Source organism: Malaya genurostris, chromosome 3 (genome assembly GCF_030247185.1).
Source record: "Malaya genurostris strain Urasoe2022 chromosome 3, Malgen_1.1, whole genome shotgun sequence".
In the NCBI taxonomy this organism is placed as follows: Eukaryota; Metazoa; Arthropoda; class Insecta; order Diptera; family Culicidae; genus Malaya; species Malaya genurostris.
Window position 1 is genome coordinate 53,888,887 of NC_080572.1, and position 20,924 is coordinate 53,909,810.

At 37.6% G+C, this 20,924-nt stretch overlaps 2 protein-coding genes across 2 annotated transcripts in view; one reads left to right on the forward strand and one right to left on the reverse strand.

Moving 5' to 3' along the window:
- LOC131435956 (Y+L amino acid transporter 2) overlaps positions 1–7,325 on the reverse strand; it is a 42,213-nt gene extending 34,888 nt beyond the window's left edge. Inside the window, exon 1 of the mRNA XM_058604265.1 lies at positions 7,005–7,325. The gene's annotated coding sequence lies outside the window, so the exon portion shown is untranslated. The remainder of the gene's footprint in view (positions 1–7,004) is intronic.
- Positions 7,326–16,455: 9,130 nt separating this feature from the next.
- LOC131438426 (angio-associated migratory cell protein) lies at positions 16,456–18,055 on the forward strand. Its single transcript, XM_058608441.1, has 3 exons — positions 16,456–16,715; positions 16,785–17,679; positions 17,737–18,055. Exons 1-3 carry the CDS (start codon positions 16,595–16,597, stop codon positions 17,936–17,938), a joined length of 1,218 nt encoding a protein of 405 aa, XP_058464424.1. The 5' UTR covers positions 16,456–16,594; the 3' UTR covers positions 17,939–18,055.
- Positions 18,056–20,924: the final 2,869 nt, after the last annotated feature.

Sequence of the window (20,924 nt, forward strand, 5' to 3'; positions counted from 1 at the left end):
GACTTTTCTGAAAGAAGATATGCTGAGTCGCAACGCAAACATATTCTTTGCAATCGTAGAACTCACATAACGGGCATAAGCTGTGAAGAACTAACATCGAAGAGAAATGAAATAGCCAAGCTGTGCAAATATAATTGTTCACGTCATAATGATAGAGCGTAGTATTTCCTATTTCAAGCAGAGTAGTAACCTACCTGTAAGAATTGACGTTTCATTTCGATCCAATCTAATACCGTTTTCATAAATGGTAACAAGTAGCTCTATTGATCACTTTTCGCCATTATCGTTTTTTTTTCTAGAAAACCGCATATCTTGACACCAACGTTTTCGGTTGATAACGGAAGGAGGGTGAAACGGTAAATTTATGGCGGTTTCGCTGGTCTACAATCAAACTTGCTGATATAAACGGTGTTCGATTTTTAAATATCAAATAATTACAAATCTCGTGGATATTTTTAGGAAAACAGACCAGGAATGCGAAAAATTACTAGCATATATAAACTGCCACTGGTCATGTGACTTTGCCAATGGCCACGTTACTTGGGCTAGAGGTAGTACTACTAATTATATTATCACATGTCCTAAAGCTTTTCTGTTTAAACCTGTTATACGATATCGTTTTGAAGAACCGGTGGTGGAGATTTCGTTTAAAAAATAACTAGAATTTATTTTTAGATACCAATTGAGCTACTACTTAGTTTTACCACAGAGAACAGACACCCAAGCTAGTACAATCTTTTAAAAAAATCTGTGTTAAGCATACAAGTTAAAATTCGTTAAATATCACTGTTATGTACAACTTTGCTCGCATGAATTACCATCATATGCAAACTCGAACAGCCCATAGGCAATTGCTAATCTGCTCAAAGCGCCTCTATAGGCGAATTGCTACATGGTGGTGATTGCTTTATCAAACAACCGTTAAATTTCATACACACATTGAAATCTCTGCGCCCAGTTAATGGTTTTGCTTTTAGATTAGTTAAATTCAAAACTAAACAAACAAACAACTAGAAAAAAAGCAACTATTCATATGGTCAATATCCTAAAATTTTATACTGTCTAATTATCACCATCAAAGTTGAAAGCAGGGGCGTACCGACGAAATTTGGCACTGTCGTCTCCTATCGTTGGTTTGATGAGCAAAACTATAAAAGGTTGAACTCAATTTTCGGAGAGATCACTTGGACCAGCAAACAAAAAGATCACAAGTTTGCCGCCCCTCTCAAAACCTTACGCCCAGGGTGATGTGGAGCAGTTATTCTAGAGCAGATATCCATCGAACTAGTGATCCTATAACCAGAGAACAGAGATTTTGTTATGCTTCCAATTGAACTGTCAAAATTGGTTCCAATCCGTATGTTTACAATTGAATTGTTACTCGTTGTTCACCATCAGTGACGAGTATTGAAACTAAATAGTAAGTATATGATAATTGAAAGAAACGTGGAAATGCTTTATACTGTTTTCTCACTGAATTAACAAAAACACAGATGGATATACTAAATCTTTTGCTACAAGCAGTGTTGGTGATTGCCGATAATTTGACAGAAGCTGCTCGATATTTATCTATATTTTATACGTTTTCAATCCGGTAGAAGATGCTACAAGAACTCGTGTCTCTCAATGCGTGAACTGTGAGAGAATTTTTCTACATATCTTCGCTCCACTTCATACTCTGAGTATTTCACGGCACCTAAAAAAATTACAGTCCGATAATGATCGGTGCTGTGAGGAATTTACCAAAAGAGAATCGCAATTGACAATAATCGCAGAAAATCGAATCGATGATTCGACTTGATGATTCTCAAACTAGGTTGCAATATTTCAAAACCCTTGCATTCACATACATTTTCATATACCAACTTATACAAAGGATATATGCACATAGTTGGAATAAGCGGCAATAGTAAAATGATTCTATCGCAATTATCAAATGTAAAATCGGATCGCGGCCATGTAAAATCGGATCGCGAAACGAGAATAAGTGACTGTTGGTTGCTTCAGAGAGAATCCCCACAGCAGCGTGCTAACCATCAAGTCATCGAGAGAAATTCGCTCTCGCACTGGTATCCATTCTATGTTAAATGAACCATGCCGGTTTTTTGTTGCTGCGATGAAATCCGTCTCTCTTTGATGGCACTGAGTGAATCCAAATGCTATTCGGTGTCTTTGTACCTTTAAGTTTAAGTGGCTTAAGGGGAAACAAAACAGTAACAAAATCATTCTTTTTGTATGTTCTCTTCTGTTTGTTTGATATTAGCACGATTCTCGCTTTTACTGGAACCACGGCTTTACCTCCTTACCGGAAGGATTACACAAAAATTACTCGATCAACTGCCATAACAATATTCCTCAATATTACTTGGATGTATGTCAAAATAAATAGTTTGTTAAACTATAGATTATTAATTTAGGGCGTCATTTTCAGCTTCAGCACTTAGATCAATAAGTCCCGATGACGAATGACGATGAAATTTCATGACATTCTGATGTGTGGGCCAACGATTTACATGACGCCAGTTTTGATATTTTCAAAACATTAGATTCGTAACAATTTCGTTGGTTGATTTATCATTCCAAATTAGTGGAAGCTCTGCAATCGCTTGAAAGGTGAAAAGGAGATAATGTTCTGTAAAAACAACCACTTGGCAGTGGTACACACTCAACTTCGTTCGACTATTTTGTCATCTTTTGACGAGTTTTGAACAGCTGAACTACCGAGTATTTTCCTTCTGCCAATATATCAGTACAATTAAACATTTGTTGACAGCAGTACCTCAAGGTACCCCGTAAAAAATAAACAATTCTACAATTGAATTTATTGTACACGTGGTGTTTCAAACAATATGCAAACTGTACAATTGATTCTTTTCCAAGGAAATATGTATGAGAAAATTTTATAATTTGTTACGATACTTAACAACCTATACATTCTGTTGTAAAAGCATGTTCACAATTAAAGCTTGCTTCATTTAGAATTGGAACAAACTTTTGCTAATATTGTGGCGCTCCTGGTAGACGGATTTGGAAGTTCTTGGCCCCCACGTGTCGGGAATTTTGTCAGCTTCACGTATGATTTTTGACATTCCGCAAATCGACTGTACTTTGTAAACAATTAACATGGAAGCCGAAAGAAGGGAAAAAATTTGCACAGTTATTTGGAAAATCCATTGTGGTCTGCATCTAGGCTAGCTAAACAGCTGAAATTGACCAGAAATACCGTATGGCGCGCTATCAAACGGTATAAGGAAACATTGACGACGATTCGGAAGCCTCAAGCCAATCGTCGGAGTGGAACTGTCGACCGGAAACTGCGTGGTAAGATTTTGAAGACGATTAAGAGAAATAATAATCTGTCGGACCGTAATTTGGCCAGAAAATTCGGTGCTGTCCATAGTACCGTGAGGAGAACTCGACTCCGGGAAGGAATCAAGTCGTATCGAGCTAGCAAACAGCCAAATCGGACCATAAAACAGAATAGACTAATCAAAATTCGTGCTCGGAAACTATATGACCAGATGCTGACTAAGTTCGACGGGTGTCTTCTGATGGACGATGACTCCTATGTCAAGGCTGACTTCGGGCAAATCCCAAGTCAAAAATTTTACTTGGCAACGGTTCGGGGGGATGTTCCAGCCAAATTTAAATTTGTTTTTGCCGACAAATTTGCAAGAAAATTTATGATTTGGCAGGGCATTTGCAGCTGTGGCAAAAAAAACGAAAGTTTTTGTTACAAATAAGACAATGACATCGAAACTATACCAAAAAGAGTGTCTCCAAAAACGAATTTGGCCGTTCATTCGATCCCACGACCATCCCGTAATGTTTTGGGCAGATTTGGCAAGCTGCCATTACAGCAAAGTCGTTCAAGAATGGTATGCAGAGAAAGGGGTCCAGTTTGTTCCCAAAAACCTTAACCCACCCAACTGCCCCCAGTTCCGCACTATTGGAAATACTGGGCAATCATGAAGAGGAGACTCAAGGCAAAGGGAGAGGTTGTCAAAGACATCAATCAGATGACGACCTGATGGAATAACATAGCTAAAACGATGGACGAAGAAGGTGTGCGCCGCCTAATGAGCCGTGTTACAGGAAAAATTCAAGAATTCCTTCGAAACCATGACGTATAATTTTATACGTATTTTTTCTTAAAAGTATGAAGGAAACACTACATTTGTATAAAGAAAGATCTTGAATTCAATAATAAACAACTGAATTACAGGCAATTTTGTTCCAATTCTATCTGAAGCAAGCTTTAATTGAATAGTGTACAATACATTAAAATATTTTTCAATGGTCAAAGCAAAATTGTGGCAGGTTTTGTTCGTATTGTTCTTCTACAACATTTTTAATTCGGGACCGCTGAGATGAGAGGTTATTTCACCGAAAAAATCACCTAACGAGATTTGAACAGCTGAGATCGGTAATCCAATTTTAGTGTGTATGTGTATTGAGTTTAAACGTGCTCGTACTGGCACTGAAGATGTTGAACGCTCTGGCCGGCCAAATGAGTTAATTACACCGAGAACCGTGGAAAATTCACGTCTAATCGTTTCTATGAACCGTAAATCAAAATTGCGGGAGATAGCTCGTCATTTGGATGTTTTGGTAGCCAGTTTGTGCAGAAGTGTACATGACTTAAAACATAAGAGATAGCTTACATCTTAAGTGGCAAACTGTATGAACATCTGTTTATAAAGAAGCTGTTGTTAAAGTGGGTGCCACGTTTGCGCACGGTGGACCAAAACCGACAATGACAACCATGGCAAGTTGGGCTTCGAATTGCTGCCCCACCCATGATATTCACCAGGTATGGCTCCCAGTGACTTGTTTGAAATCAATAAAATATTTAGTTGAATTTATAATTCATAATAGCTCAAATCAATAGGGGCTGTCCATAAAAGACGTAACGCGGCAAGGGGCAGGGGGGGTGTTTCATAAAACGTGACCTTTTGTGACAGGGCGAAGGGGGGGGGGGGGGGAGGTTTTTGGAATGTTACCTCCAATATTTTCAATGAGCGCATTTTTGAAATACCAATTATATTACTGCTTTGCCCTATTTCCTGAAAAAATCTTCACAATAAACGTTTACTTTCTATAGGGAAACGTGTATTTGTTGATGTAAATGTCTTCTTGTAAATTCGGAAACGAATGATGCAGGAAATCATTTCTGTTGTGATCAGCAAAAGTGCACGAAGGAGCGAGTAAATTAGCGAAATTAATAAATTTTGCCTAATATGAGTAAAAAAGAATAATGTGCCTTCAAACGGCTTAACTTAAGTTATGCACTGACAATTTTTTCAGTAATTTGATTTTCTAGCATTGATAATAGTATATCATAATAATTTCTCTTGTCTGATTCTGATGCAGTTTATTCAATTGTACTACATTTGAAAAAGGGCGGGAGATCAACGATTTCAGACGTAGATCATGTCATGTCTTATCTTGATCATATGTGATTTTCCTCCACCAACATCAAAGCTTATCGAATCATCCAATGATTTAACTTACATAAATCAAGAATCATTTTAGCTCAAAATCACTACCCATTGTGTGACGGAAGATCAGTACCGATATTGATCGATGTGATTTAAAATTCACTGATCACTGATCATGAAAAGATTTTCCGGCAGTGATCTCGTTTTGATGAGGTTTTGGTCTTTATTTTCTCAGCCCTGTATGCTACACTAAGGAAATATTATACTTTACCTAAAACAATAATATATCTGTGTACCCCTAGAAGGAATAAAACAGATGATTTAAATGTTTCACCAATTCCAACCAAATACTTTTGTAAATTTATATAATTGATATTAAAAAAATAATTCCGATGATTTTGTAGTTTTAGGGATATTTTTGAATCTAATGACAGCATGTATTAAATCGATTTTTCCCTCATATTTGTATGGTTTGTCATACATATTGAGAATGTATCGAGATGAGTTTTATTTATTTTGAATTCACATGTGAATGACATGTGACATAGGGAGGGGGGGGGAGGTCTTTGTTTCTGTGACAATTTGTGACAAAGGGGGGATGGGGAGTCAAAAATCGTCAAAAAAAACGTGACGTCTTTTATGGACAGCCCCATAGTTTAATTAAAATTGGTAAGAATATCACTACATTTAAAATCGGTTTTTTGTTCAAGTATGCAGAAAATTTTGAATGCATCAATGAATTCTGCACATTCTTGTACTGTAACCAACAAGTAATATTAGTTGATAGCAGGCTGCATATGGATGATTAAACCAAAAGTTAGTTGAACGCAAATGGGATAAGTTGCCACCTAAAAGTGACAGCATGTTTAAATGACAAATTTATTTCAAAAATCGCAAATTCCAAAATGTTAGCATTATTTAGGAGATCAAGATCAATTAATTAAATGCATAAATAGTTAAAATTTGTTAGTTGTCCTAAACAATAAATCAGAAAATCTAACCTAATTCATTCGACAAAAAGCTGATTTTGGACTTTCCGTGTGGCTACTCGGCCTGCAATCAATGGATTGCGATGCAATCAAAGCAAGTATTTTCGGACATAAAAAATATCACTATTTTCACAAAATATTCTTCTGTAATGGCGACGCGAAAATTGGAGGCAAATGTACCAATTTATGCCTTTTATGCCAATTCATTAAACGATTTTACTCTAACCAATGGTTTTCATATTCGAGATGAATTGATGAAAAAATTCTTAAAATTATATGTACGAGTGCATTAATTGCGAAAAATGGATGTATTAATTCTTCGTCCGAAAAGGAAACTGCAACAACAATAAAAATGAAGTACGTATGGAATTCACTGCCTCCACGAAAATACGTTGACTGTATCTAAAATATCGAGCGTGACGTGAAAAAGTCGAAAAAGCCACACCGCCTGAATACAGTGGCACTAATACAGAGTAAATCTATGAAGTAGGTATATATGAAACTAGTCTCCACGTGTGTTTTGTCAATTTCTTCTGCAGCAATTTTCACTGGTGCTCCCACAGTTCATGTTTACCTTTTTCACGAGATTTAGTCGGTTTCATAAAACTCATAAGATTACACATTAGGTGCGTTGTGGCTATAGAATGAATGATGAAACACTTCGATGGTTACACATCATTCTTAGTATCGAATAATACTAGCAACTTTCACTTAACGTTCAAGGAAAACAAATGAACCGCTGTCACGTTTTGGAAAATATCTTAGAACACTTATGAAAAACAAACTTGATTGCCGTATACTTTACAAGTATAATTCATATTTCTTTTAAAAAATCGTACTCATCGTTATAATTCAACGACATTGCCGGCCGAATTGCCCACGTACACTAAATCGCGCATGATGGCTTCAGCACTCTCCCAAACTTCGTTCAAGCATGGTTTGCGTTTATTGGCAAGGCTCTCTCATCCGACCAAACCATGCTGTTTAAATTCAAACTGAAAAGAGCGTGTGCGGCCAAAAATATGCTACATTCGAAGTATATAAGGGACGCTCTCTCTCTGTAGATATCAGACAAGATAGTGTTGCATGTGTTGAGCAGCTGTGAAAGTGCAACATAATTTGTTCTGTTAGTCGTAACATGACGAATTTTCATTTCTGTTCCTATCAGAAGTGAGAGTTGGTTTTAGTTTTTTTTTCAGTTACTGTAGAAACATTTGTTTGAAGTTGAAGATTACAATTCATTATACGTTACAGCGCAGATCAATCTTTGGAATAGCTATTTCGAACTGAAGAAGAATTTATATGCCACTTCCACACCAAATTTCACTTTCGGGCTTTAGTAGTAATTTATGTGGCAACAATCTGTGAAAACATGCTATATTCATCCGATTCACTATCATCTGGTATCATTTTGCTTTTCTGATATAGGAATTTTTGAACCGAAGCCCGGAGGGCCGAGTGTCATATAAAATCCGACTCAGTTCGTCGAGTACGCAAAATGTCGGTATGCGTGTATGTAGGTGTATGTGTGTGTGCGTATGTATGTATGTATGTAACATTTTTTTGAACTCACTTTTCTCGGAGATGGCTGATTTCCATGAACTTAGATTCAAATGAAAGGTCTTGTAGCCTCATATAAAGCTCTGGAATTTTATTCGAATCCTACTTCCGGAATTACAGGGTGATATGTGCAAAAATAATAAAAATAAGTGCAGAAGACTGAACCGATTCTCACAAACTTGAATTCAAATGAATAGTATAGTTGTCCCACACATTTTTATTTCGATTCGACTGGTTTCAAAAAATTAATTTCAAATTTTCCTCACTTCTCTTAGATATGGCGTGACCGATTCTAACAAATTCAGATTCAAATGGAAGGTCTCATGGTCCCGTACAAAACTTCAATCCGAATCCGACTTTCGGTTCCAGAAATCTAGGGAAAAGTTTGTCAATACAATTTGATACCATTGCTTAAAGCGGCGGAATAAAACACGTTAAAAAAAACTCTAAACTGGACTCGAATTTACTGCAGTCGGTATCCATTTTCAACAGACAGCCAAACAAACCGATTCCAGCTACCCTGGTTCTCGGTTTCCGATTGTGGAAGCATCGGAAATAGTGATCATGTATTCCAAAATAGATCTCACTTACTTTTCTCAGTGATGGTTCGACCGATTTTTACACACTTAGGTTCAAATGGTATGTTGGTTCCATATGGAATTCTTGAATATCATTCGGATTCCAATCGATAACTTTTGTCATTAGCGAAGCCAAGTAAATAAGTATCGTTTTTCCTGGCTCCCGGTTTTCGATCTACGACCGGAGATTGTAGCCATAGACTCAAAAATGGATCCCAGGCACTTTTCTCGAACCGACATCGATAATGCCGGTTCCGGATTTCGGTTTCGGAAGTACCTGCAATAATGAAACTCACTTCGTTTTCTCAGAAATGGTCTAACCGATCTGAGAAAACTTGCTCTATTTACGGCAACCACACATCGCCTCTCACAGTACTTCCTGGCAAAAGGGGTTTGCATATAAAAACTGCCCCCAAACAGAAAACATAATTTGATATACGCTGTTTGAAAGGGTTTATATTGGAAATGATTTTCCCAAAAATTAACCCTTTAACTGCCATATTGATGGAGTTGGGGTGGTTCTTCTGATTTTAATTTTATTTAAATTTTTCAAAAACCTCTTCAGCAAAAAAAAATTTAAAAAATCAGGAATATTTTTCGAATTATGGGAAACTTTTCTGATTTTTTTCTAAATTGTATTTCATGAGAAAAATATGTTCAAAAATTTGTTTTATTCGCACTTACAATTTTGGTACCACTCTAGGTTTTACATCAAAAACAATACATAATAAATACATTATGTGCATCTAACGTGTAGTGATTGGACATGAGTCTGGACATCACACGAATGGAGTCCCTACTCACATCCAGTCCTCTGAACCATGTCTTTGTCAATATTTTACGAATAATTGGATGCATCCACCGACCCAGATCATCTTTATCCCAAGAAGCTTGCCAGATGGCAAGTGTTCTTTGGCGAGACGCGCTATAGAATTCGTTGAAAGCAATCAATCTCTCATAAATTTCACTCTCAATAGCATCACGTTGGGCTAAAATATTGGCTCTCTCATTGCCTGAAATGGAGCAATGAGCCGGGATCCAAACTATTGTTATTTGATAATTATTATTCAATATGACGTTCAGGCACTGTTTTATTTTGTCCAAGAAAACGGTTTATTTTTGCCAGCAGCGTTTGAGCGAAAGGCTTCAATTGCACTCAGACTATCTGTGAAATGAAAATAATGGTTAGGAGATAATGTGACGATTATACTCAAACTATAATGAACTGCTGCTAACTCTGCTATATAAACAGATGCAGTTTCTTGAAGCCTAAATGAAGCCGAAACATTATTGTTGAATATACCAAACCCAGTAGCCTCTTCAATTCGTGTAAAATATTTTCTCAGAGTCAATATACCTGAACTTACCTGTAAACATTTTTGGGATTTCCATCGAGCGTAGGTGTTCCGGGATTCCACGCACTTCACGCTGCATGGATGTGTCGAAAAATAGAGTTGAGTCAGGACATTTAGGAGGCTGACACGGATAGGAATATATCTTGAAGGGTTGATTTCCTGTGAAATATGGTTAAAATATACTGTCATGAATTCTGTTTGAGATTGAAGCTCAACTAGTCTTTCGAAGTTATTAATAACCAGGGGATTCAGTACCTCACATCTTATTAGCAGCTGCGATGAAAGCTCCCAAAAACGATCTTTCAATGGAAGAACTTTCGCCAGAACTTCAAGACTCATTGTATGTGTCGAATGCATGCAGCCTAAAGCAATTCGCAAACAACGATACTGAATTCGCTCAAGTTTGATAATATGAGAGTTTGCAGCGGAACGAAAGCAAACGCATCCATATTCCATCACTGAAAGTATCGTTGTCTGATACAATTTTATTAGATCTTCCGGATGAGTACCTCTCCATGATCCTGTTATTGCTCGAAGAAAATTTGCTCTTTGTTGGCATTTTGTTATCAGATACCTAATGTGTGTTTGTTATCAGATACCTAATGTCGATACTCAGATGAACAGATGAATATCTAAGGTATCTTGCAATGGTTTTTGCAGGTTAACAGCTTTGGATCCAGTAACTGAAACCACGCCATCATCTTCCAATTGTCTTAGTGTACATGGGGTTACTAGACTGTCAATGTCATTCACGTAAAAGTTATAGAGGAGCGGACTGAGGCATGAGCCTTGTGGGAGACCCATGTAGCTAATTCTGAAGGTTGCCAAATCGCCATGTGAAAAATACATGCATTTCTCTGACAAAAGGTTGTGCGAATAATTATTTATAATCGCTGGAAGTCCATGTTGGTGGAGCTTGTCTGAAAGAACATCAATGGAAACTGAATCAAATGCTCCTTGAAGTTCTAAAAATACAGATGCCATTCGTTGTTTTTGAGCGAAGCGAACTGAGTATCTGACAACAAACCGTTCGTCTCGACCCAAGTGTCGAGACATCGAAGAATAATTTTTTCGAACAATTTTCTGATGCAGGACAACATAGCAATGGGTTTATATGAGTTGTGATTGGAAGCTGGTTTCCCGACTTTTGAATGGCGATAACTTTCACTTGTCTCCAGTTAGGTGGGACAATATTTTGCTCAAGAAACTTGTTGAACAATTTTAACTAACATCTTTTTGCAACAATTCTAACTAACATCTTTTTGCAGATTCTTCACCAAGTTGAATTTAATTCTGTCCAACCCAGGAGCGTTATTGTTATAAGACATGAGTGCTATGGAAAATTCCATCATTGAAAAGGGCTATGGTTTCATTCATTATTAGGAGAAAACTCCCTAATAATAAAATGCGTAGAAACAGAATCTGGACAAACTTTCCTCGCAAAATCAAATATCCATCGATTCGAGTATTCCTCACTCTCATTTCCCACGTAGCGATTCCTCATTCGTCTGGCCGTATTCCAAAGAGTCCTCATTAAGGTTTCCTTTGACAAACCTTCGACAAAATGTCTCCAATAGCTACCTTTCTTGGCCCGAAGTATGCTCCTATACTTGGTTTCTAAAGTCAAGAATTTTTCAAAATTCTGAGGAGTTCCTCCTCCTCGTTTTAAAAACGTCTTGAAAGCATTTTGTTTCGCGTGTTCAACATATTAGCACTCTTTGTCTTACCAAAGGTTTGGAGGCCTTCTGTTAGACGATGGACCTTGAAATCGTTTGGTTTGGGCTTGTTCTGCGGCCTCCAGAATCAAATAAACGAGGAAGTCATATTCTTCAAGTGGGGGAAGCTCATCCATTGAAGTTCAAGGTACTTGAGATACTACTTTGGTATTTAATCCGGTCAACATTTTTTGTCAAATCATATGGAATATTAACTGAATTAGCAATGCCTTTGTTGCTGCTAATTGAGATGATGATTGGTAAATGATCGCTACCGTGTAAATCAGGAAATACTTTCCAGGTGCAATCTAGTCGAATTGAAGTCGAGCAAAGAGATAAATCTAATGCACTTGGACGTGCAGGAGGTCTTGGGATCCGTGTCATGCTACCCATATTTAATACCGTCATGCTAAAATTGTCGCAAATATTGTATATGAAAGATGATTTGCTATCATTGTAAACGTTCCACACATTATTCCGTGCGAATTGAAATCTCCCAGAATCAAACGTGGAGCAGGAAGGGCTTCGACCATTTCATTAAGCTTTCGCTGTCCAACTTGTGCTCTTGGAGGAATATATACCGAAGCAATGCAATTATCCTTTCCTTTAATGTGTATTTGACAAGCAACAACTTATATACTAGAAGTCGAAGGAATGTTTAATCTATAAAAGGAATAACATTTCCTAATTCCTAAAAGCAATCCGCCATACGGAGAGTCTCTATCGAGACGTATAATGTTAAAGTCATTCAAATTTAAGGCTATGTTTGATGTAAGCCATGTTTCACACAAAGCAAATACATCACATTTTTGACTATGCAACAAAACTTTAAATGAATTAAGTTTTGACATGATGCTTCGACAATTCCACTGCAGGACAGTGATTGAATCATTTGCGGCGGATGATAAATTATCCATCAAATGATACAAAACCTGAGAGAACTGGGCATTGAGCTGATAACTGTTTCAAAAAAGTTTTAGCTATTGGAAGGAATGCCGTTATGATGGTCTTTAGAGGTTCAGAAATATTGATTGCTGCGAAAATTCATTCTACAATTTCCGAAAACTTCAGTGAAACTGATGGTGGCTGTGAAACGGAGCCCGCTGGATTGTTGTCTCTTCTTGTGCTAGTTCCTGGATTGGTCAGTGAATTTGACAAACCAGGAGGCACAGTTTTTTTTTTAAATTTGGCTTTTTAGTTTTAACACGAGGATCTTTTTTTAATGTGTAAATTTAGGTGCCTTTTTCGGTAATTTGTGATTTGGTAATCTCCTCTTATCAGACCCTTGAGGAGTGACAAACGAGGTATTTTCACTATTTCCGTCAGAGTCAGATTGAAAACCCGTTTTCGGTTTCCAAAGGTGGGACATCAATGATCGTTTTAATCATTTCTGCATATGTGCGCTTAGACCGTGCTTTTAAAGAAAGCTTAATTTTGTCTTTACGCAACTTAAATGCAGCGCATACTGAAAGATCATGAGGACTCTCCCCACAATATACACAGCTTTTAATATCTTTATCGCAAAGATTATCTTTATGAGGCCCTTGAAATTTTATACATTTAGATTTATTACAACAACAACTAGTATGTCCGATTTTTTTACAGTTCGTGCAATTCATAACATCCTGTACGAAAAGCCGAACAGGAAGACGAATTTTATCGATATAGACATGGCTAGGCAACCCAAATCCGGCAAATGTTACTCGAAACGAATCTGAGGGACGATAAGACTTAATTCCATCGACAATAGATGCTGAGTACAATTGCTTGCACTCGAGTATCTTAACTTCCTCAAGCATGGAGTTTTTAAAACGACCACCTCCATTTTTAAGTAAATCATCGGCTGTCAGAGTTGCTGCAGTGACAACACCGTCAATTTCCACCTCCTTCGATGGAATGTAAACTCGATATTCAACAGCAAATAATTTACAGGTTACAATATCGTTTGCCTGTTTCAAATCGTTAACAACAACTCGATTTTTATCTCTATTAACTTTAGAGATTTCTTCTACTTTAAAAAAATGTGATGTCAATTACTTTGTAATTTGCATTTGCATTTGTATTAAACCTTTTCTTTTTTTCGAAAACAGACTATCCATGGCCCAGTGGTACCCTTTGGATAATGTTTAGCCCTTGGAGTATTTAAGATCTTACTAGTATCCGGAATCGGATTCGGATGATCTTCCATGAGATCATCCATTACATTAACTTTTTTTTTTTGTAAATTGATAATATCAAAATGGAAACTTTTGTATGGTAAAATTTCAGTTATAAGAGAAATAAAAAAATTAAATAAATAAATCTACCTTGTTTCTGTTGTCTCTGTTCCTCTATCGTAAAGAACGACGTGAAACTCATCCAACGATTTCCAATTGGCAGTCTTTTGGTATCGTTTTCTGCTATCTCAATGCTGGTGTGCTGCCTGTATCTGACCCCAGGTAACACATGGATCAATAAGTCCCGAGACTAACAATGGAAACAACATTTTTTTGCAAATTTTTTTTTTATCCATCAACATAATCACCTTTTAGGGTGATACAATGGTTCCAACGTATTTCCAATTTTTCAATACCATGTTCATAAAAAAAATTTATCTTTCGTTTCAAAATAAACTTCAGTTTCAGCGATGACCTCCTCATTTGAGCCAAATCTTTTTCCATGGAGCATTTTTTTAAGATCAGCAAAGAGCCAGTAGTCACTGGGGGCTAAATCTGGCGAGTATGGGGGGTGGGGAAGCAGATCAAAGCCCAATTCGTTCAATTTCGCCATTGTTTTCATCGACTTGTGGCAGGGTGCATTGTCTTGATGAAAAAGCAATCGCAGCACCCACTTGGAAAAAACCTTTTTCATGCTCAATTTTTCATGAAGGATAGTAAATACACTTCCATATGATATCTGTGTCATCTCAGCAATCTCACGGAGCTTCACTTTACGATCTTTCATTATAATTTTTGTCACTTCACTCACATTTTCCGGTGTAACGGCTTCCACAGGTCTACCCGAGAGTTCCGCGTCATTTGTGTCGGTACGACCACGTTTAAACTCGGCGAACCACCGACAAATCGTTGCTTTTGATGGACAAGTGTCCGGATAACATTTTTCAACCCATTGTTTCGTTTGCACGGTGTTTTTACCCATTAAAAAACAATGTTTTATCAAAACACGAAACTCGTTTTTTTTCCACTGAAAAATACTTACCTGAAACTTAATCTAAAACTTACCGTTACTATTGTAGATTGTGAGCAATCATCCTTCCGTGACAATACCTGAAAAGAAAGAAGAAGAAAACACTGAATATGTATGAAATAAGTATACTTACCATAGAATAATAATTAATGAATTGAATAAATTACAGCCTTTTAGCTGCTTAGTTTGGCAACTGTAAAGACGGTGTTTACTTTCTGGAACAACGTGGTTACTGGTTTACTACGAGCGCCATCTCTGCTTTAGTCTCGAGACTTATTGATCCATGTGTTACAGTGCTGTTGCTCTTGGTGGCGATCAAATGCGATCCTTGCAGTGTAGCACCTCACTATATATGTCCTCTCTTTCGATCCTACGCAGCGTACAAATGCTGGTACCTGTTAGATCAGCACTGGGTTGCTTTAGCACCTCTGTGCCTTTGCACCCCTTCGTCTTCGCACCCTTATGCGATGGTACATCTGTGACTCGTCACTCCTATGCGCTCGCACCTCTGTGCGTATGAACGGGATGGCCTTCGTTGCTAGCTTTACAGTCGGGAAACGCCCCGAATATTGCCTTGGCTATTAGCACCAGCAGTTTTAACTACCTGCAGCCGTTAACTCACGAGAAGTATAATCGAAACACAACCTCTTCACTTGAATGGCTTTACTGAATGGCAAAAAAGTTCATAAGATGGAGCTCATCCCATGAGTACACCATGAATTGAATTAGGTTCAAATTAAACGTTATAGAATTCATCTGTCGGTTCCGGAATTACAAGTTGATTAGTGGTGAATAAATTAAATTGGCATGGTATTGAAGATGCAGAAATGGTTCGAAATTTTCAAAAACTATTATTTCAATGTTTTGGTCCTGATAGTTGAAGCAATTCAATGGAAACTTGAATTAATTTCTCGTATATAAACTTATTTTTCTGTCTCAATCCTTTTAATCTTATCTTTATGTCATCCAGATTTTATTCTCTTTTACTTATTTCCATAAATCATTCTAGACTAATAATTGGTAGGTTAACGGTACCCTCATTCATATCAGCTCCACTATTCATCTCATAATTTGAAACCAAAAGTAAGAGTGAGATCTGTGTTTTTCCTTTTTGATCCATTGATTCTAAGGATGAGATGAAAATAGGTGCATTCGTTTCGAATTTTCACGTTGCTATAATAGCTGTGTTACCAACTGTCGAACTATTTTCTCTGGCCTATTGCTTCTAAGAGCCAAAGCGAGGACATTTTATTCGATTTTATGATTTATCACAATTCGTTGATTGAAAATTGATCAATCCGCAAAATGACTTGGCGATGACTATTGATACAATAACCCCTATCTTTGGAAAAAAAATTCTATATGAAATATAAATGCTTAAATTGATTCATTCTACGGCGATTGATCGGTTCTGCAGTCCCTTTGAGCTGATTAAGGCTAGCTTTGATTGAATGATGATTGTTTCAAAAATTAAATTCAAAATTGGGATTAAATGATACCAGATATTGTATTATCATGTGAAATCGTTTGAACCTCGCGGGAATTATTTCTTTCGTTACCACCCTACCGATACAGCGTTATGTGGTGAAATACAGTGGTGAATAAAAAGTGATGCGTAAGTGCTGTCAAAAGCACATGTTTTCCATGAACGGTTAGTTGTTTTGGTTTTGGTTTAAGTGTGCGGTGCTGTATACCGTTTCTGTAAATATACCTGATTGATTTTGCAGTAAAAGTTCTGGTTCTTGATTAATCAAACACATTGTGCTTATAATGAAGGACAACACTCCTCCGATGTCCCCCTATGAGTTAAATGAGGAGGAAGCAGATGATGAGCTGATATATATTGGTGACGCTGATGAAGTTTTAGATCAATGGGAAAACAATGCCGATGGTGAGTAACAAATTTATTGATTAGTCTTCTCCAATATACTGACTTTTCCTCCAACTATATTGCATTTAGATAGTGTGGATTCTCACGAAGATTACGGATTCGCTGATGATGAGTACGATTCCGAAAATGTGTACGTTCCGGAACGTGATGATGCTTTGGTTACATTTACCAAGCATACCGGACCAGTATTCTGCGGTTCTTTGCATCCTTCAGAAGATCTAGCCGTGACAGGAGGAGAAGACGATCGTGCTTTTGTATGGAACATCAAAAGTGGAGATGTAATTTTTGAAGCTCCTGGACATACAGATTCGGTGATTGCATGTGAGTTCAGCTATGATGGAATGTTCTTAGCGACTGGGGATATGGCTGGACAGATTCAGGTTTTCAAAACTACACAAGATTACAAAAAAGTTTGGGAGTTTCCCATGGGCGATATGTGTTGGATGAAGTGGCACTTCGGATCGCACGTTCTTCTTGCAGGAGCCGATACCGGGGAAATTTATGTATGGAGGATACCATCTGGAGATTGCAAGGTAATGCAAGGATTCGGAGAAAAGTGTGAGATTGCAAAGTTGACTCATGATGGAAAGAAAATCGCTGCTGGATACGGCAATGGTTCGTTTAAAATATGGGACATTAAAAGTAATGTCCCGTCACTGGATATAGTACCGAATGAGTCCTTTGGTCACACAAGCAACATCACCTGTATGTCAATTGATCGAGACAGCCAGCTGGTTTTAACAGGAAGCGAAGAAGGCAAGGCTGTTATAATGGGTCCATCTGGACCGGTTGGATCTCTGCAACCAGAGGATGGACCAGTGGAAGCGGTAGTAATTGATTACCCGGATTTTGAGGTGAAAGTGGCTGCTACTGGGACGTTGAATGGTACAGTTACAATATGGGACGTTACCAGGCAAACTGCACGAGTCCAATGTGAAGACTCCCATCGGACAGGAATAACCAAGTACTGAAAATCATCTTAGAAATGTTTTTCGATAATTTATACTTTCATTCATTTCAGGTTACTTTGGGGGAAAGATAATAGTTTGGTTGGGGGGACTCTGGGTGGCATTATTAAAGTTTGGGATCTACGCAGTGGATCGCTTAAGTATGATTTACTTGGTCATCGAAATGATATTCAGGATGTTACCTACGATATGTCTAGAAATTTGCTACTTTCAACGTCTGAGGATGGAACTGCGAAAATATTTCAACTCCGATAGAGTTAGTAGTAAACCAATTGAAATGTATGAAATGTACTATAGAGTAAATATTTTTTATGAACATTTAAATAGCTTGCTAATACAAGAGCTAATCCACAGGTTTATGCCATTGTTAAATGTGTTTTATTTTATTTAAAATTTACAAATAATGCACATGTCACTTTTAAGACACATCCTTGTTTGATTTGTTTTGTTTGATCATTTCTAAGCAAAGTTGGTCTGTACTTTCAAGGTACACGTGTACTTTTAAGCAGCGAAAAAGTTCACCTCCAACCTTCAATTCTGTATCTTCAATTTACTAAATATTTGACGTATTTTGAAATATTTAGATAGTGTTTGTAGATACTTTTTTGTACTTTCTATTTATTAATACTGTACTGTATTGTGTACTTTTAAGAAGCAAAACGTAGATTTTTCAGATGCTATGAAATTTTTGATTCTTTGTGTAATACGGCCTTCTTCCTGTCTTTTGAACAAATGCCCTTTTTATCTAAAAGATCATATATTTGCTCATCACTATTAAGGTATCTAGTAAAAACCCCTCTTTTTAGGGTAGATAAATATAATATGCTAGATATGGCAATGTATACTAAAATTGCATATACCAAGTGTGTGGGTGCAAACGAGTTTATAATAACTAATGTATAGTATGCCATGACAAATTGCGGTAGACATCATTGCACCAGGTCAAGCGAGCTGTAACAGAATTGCTTTGGACATTTCACCACGAACAACCTTACAGGTAAGAAGTGTACCGCTCTGGGTGATTCCGTTTCCGATTAATAGTTATAAAATGCACAATGGCGATCCTGCCAGGAGTTGCAATTCAAATAGCATAGTTATTCAAAACGGAAACGGAATCACCTAAAGCAACAGAAAATTATTCAAATATTTGGCACAAAGGTTTTCATTTTCAAATGAAAAAAAAAGAAGCGTCGGTGGAGATTACGTAACGTTGAAAATAACTGGAACAAGCGGATCATTATGGTCGCGCATCATAAGCGGACCAGGAAGGTCGCGCATCATAAGCGGACCAGGAAGGTCGCGCATCATAATCGGACCAAGAAGGTCGCGCATCAAAGCGGACCAGGAAGGTCGCGCATCATAAGCGGACCAGGAAGGTCGCGCATCATAAGCGGACCAAGAAGGTCGCGCATCATAAGCGGACCAGGAAGGTCGCGCATCATAAGCGGACCAAGAAGGTCGCGCATCAAAGCGGACCAGGAAGGTCGCGCATCAAAGCGGACCAAGAAGGTCGCGCATTAAAATACATTTAAAAAAATGTTGACGATTTTTTTTAATTGAAAAAGGTGGATTCATAAAATCGCGCATCACATAGCGGATCTGGAAGGTCGCGCAAATATTTAAATATAAACGAGCGAACCGAAAACGTCGCGCATAAACGGAGCAAGCAACGTGGCCGTGCAAATGAAAAAAAAAAAGAAAATTAATGAGCGGATTTTCAATAATCGCGCATCGTAAAGCGGATCGTTAGATCGCGTACATTTCAGTTATAAGTTATCTCACGCATATATTTTTGTGTATAATTCCAGACCACAAAAAGGCGTTAAACTAAAGTAATATGGCAAACGACGGAAAATATGTCCGATTGGGCAACTCAAAATACATACCAATATTCGGCTACAATCGTACTATCTGGTACGCAGATTTTCTCGTTCAATTGTGAAACGAAAATGGCCGAAGAGAAAATGAAATGAATGAAAAAGCGGATCACTATGGTCGCGCATTATAAGCGGACCAGGAAGGTCGCGCAATTTTAATAAAAATGGCGGATTCTCGAAATCGCGCATCACAGAGCGGACCAGGAAGGTCGCGCAAATATTTAAATTTAAATAAGCGGACCGGAAACGTCGCGCACAAAAGGAAGCAGGCAACGTGGCCGTGCAAATAAAAAAAAGCGGATTTGAATAATCGTGCATTGCAAAGCGGATTTTGAGATCGCGCACATTTGCTTCGTAAGTAATCTTACGCGCATATTTTTGCGTGCAATTCCAGACCACAAAAAAAAGTGTTAAAAGCAAGATATATGGAGAATAACGGAAAATATGTCCGATGGGTCAGCGGTACGAGCAATGCAGAGAATCAGACGACATTTGACGCATCTGTTGATCAGACTGACGAGGAGTCAACGATTTCAGTAACGCCGTGCAATTTGAGCATGTTATGCTTCAGGTAGTGAAATCGAACTCGAAAACATGTTGACAATGATTTAGAAAATGTACAAACAAATAATGTAGGAGTTTCGCTTCGCCATCATGATACACCACACACAAAAAAAAATTGTATTTTACAGGTGTACTCATAAAGACCTGGAAAATTTCATTTGTAATGGCTTAATTTTTTTTTCCATAAGTACGTTTATTTAATAGGCAATATGCTTAAGTTTTTCTTCGCCGTGGCATCCACAATATATAGTACTTTAAACGTAATACATTTCGAATATCATATTAGTATGTTTTTATCAAGCGATTTACTATTACTGGGACATTGGATAGTCTACCTTGGGTACGCAAGAAATTTATTAGTTGAGATCTGACATCACGATACTCCACGCATGTCCAAACGACATGATCAATATCGCGATAACCTTCGCCATAAGCACAATGATTAGTCTAGGAAAGTCCAATTCGAAGGAGATGTGTAGTGATTGGACATGAGTCTGGATATCACACGAATGAAGTCCCTACTCACATTCAGTCCCCTGAACCATGCCTTTGTCGATATTTTAGGAATAATTGAGTGCATCCACCGACCCAGATAATCTATATCCCAAGAAGCTTGCTGGCAAGTGTTCTTTGGCGGGACGCGCTATATAATTCGTTGAAAGCAATTGGTCTCTCATGAGTTTCACCCTCAAAAGCACCACGTTTGGACAAACTCTTTCATTGCCTAGAATGAAACAATAAACCGGGAGCCAAAACTAAAGTAATTTGATAATTATTATTCAATATGTCGTTCAGACACT

What these genes read in the sequence shown, in the direction of transcription:
- LOC131438426 (XM_058608441.1), top strand. Translation starts at nt 16,595, where the DNA reads ATGAAGGACAACACTCCTCCGATGTCCCCCTATGAGTTAAATGAGGAG. An exon ending in ATGGGAAAACAATGCCGATG is followed by an intron (nt 16,716 to 16,784) that starts GTGAGTAACAAA and finishes TATTGCATTTAG; the next exon opens with ATAGTGTGGATTCTCACGAA. An exon ending in CATCGGACAGGAATAACCAA is followed by an intron (nt 17,680 to 17,736) that starts GTACTGAAAATC and finishes CATTCATTTCAG; the next exon opens with GTTACTTTGGGGGAAAGATA.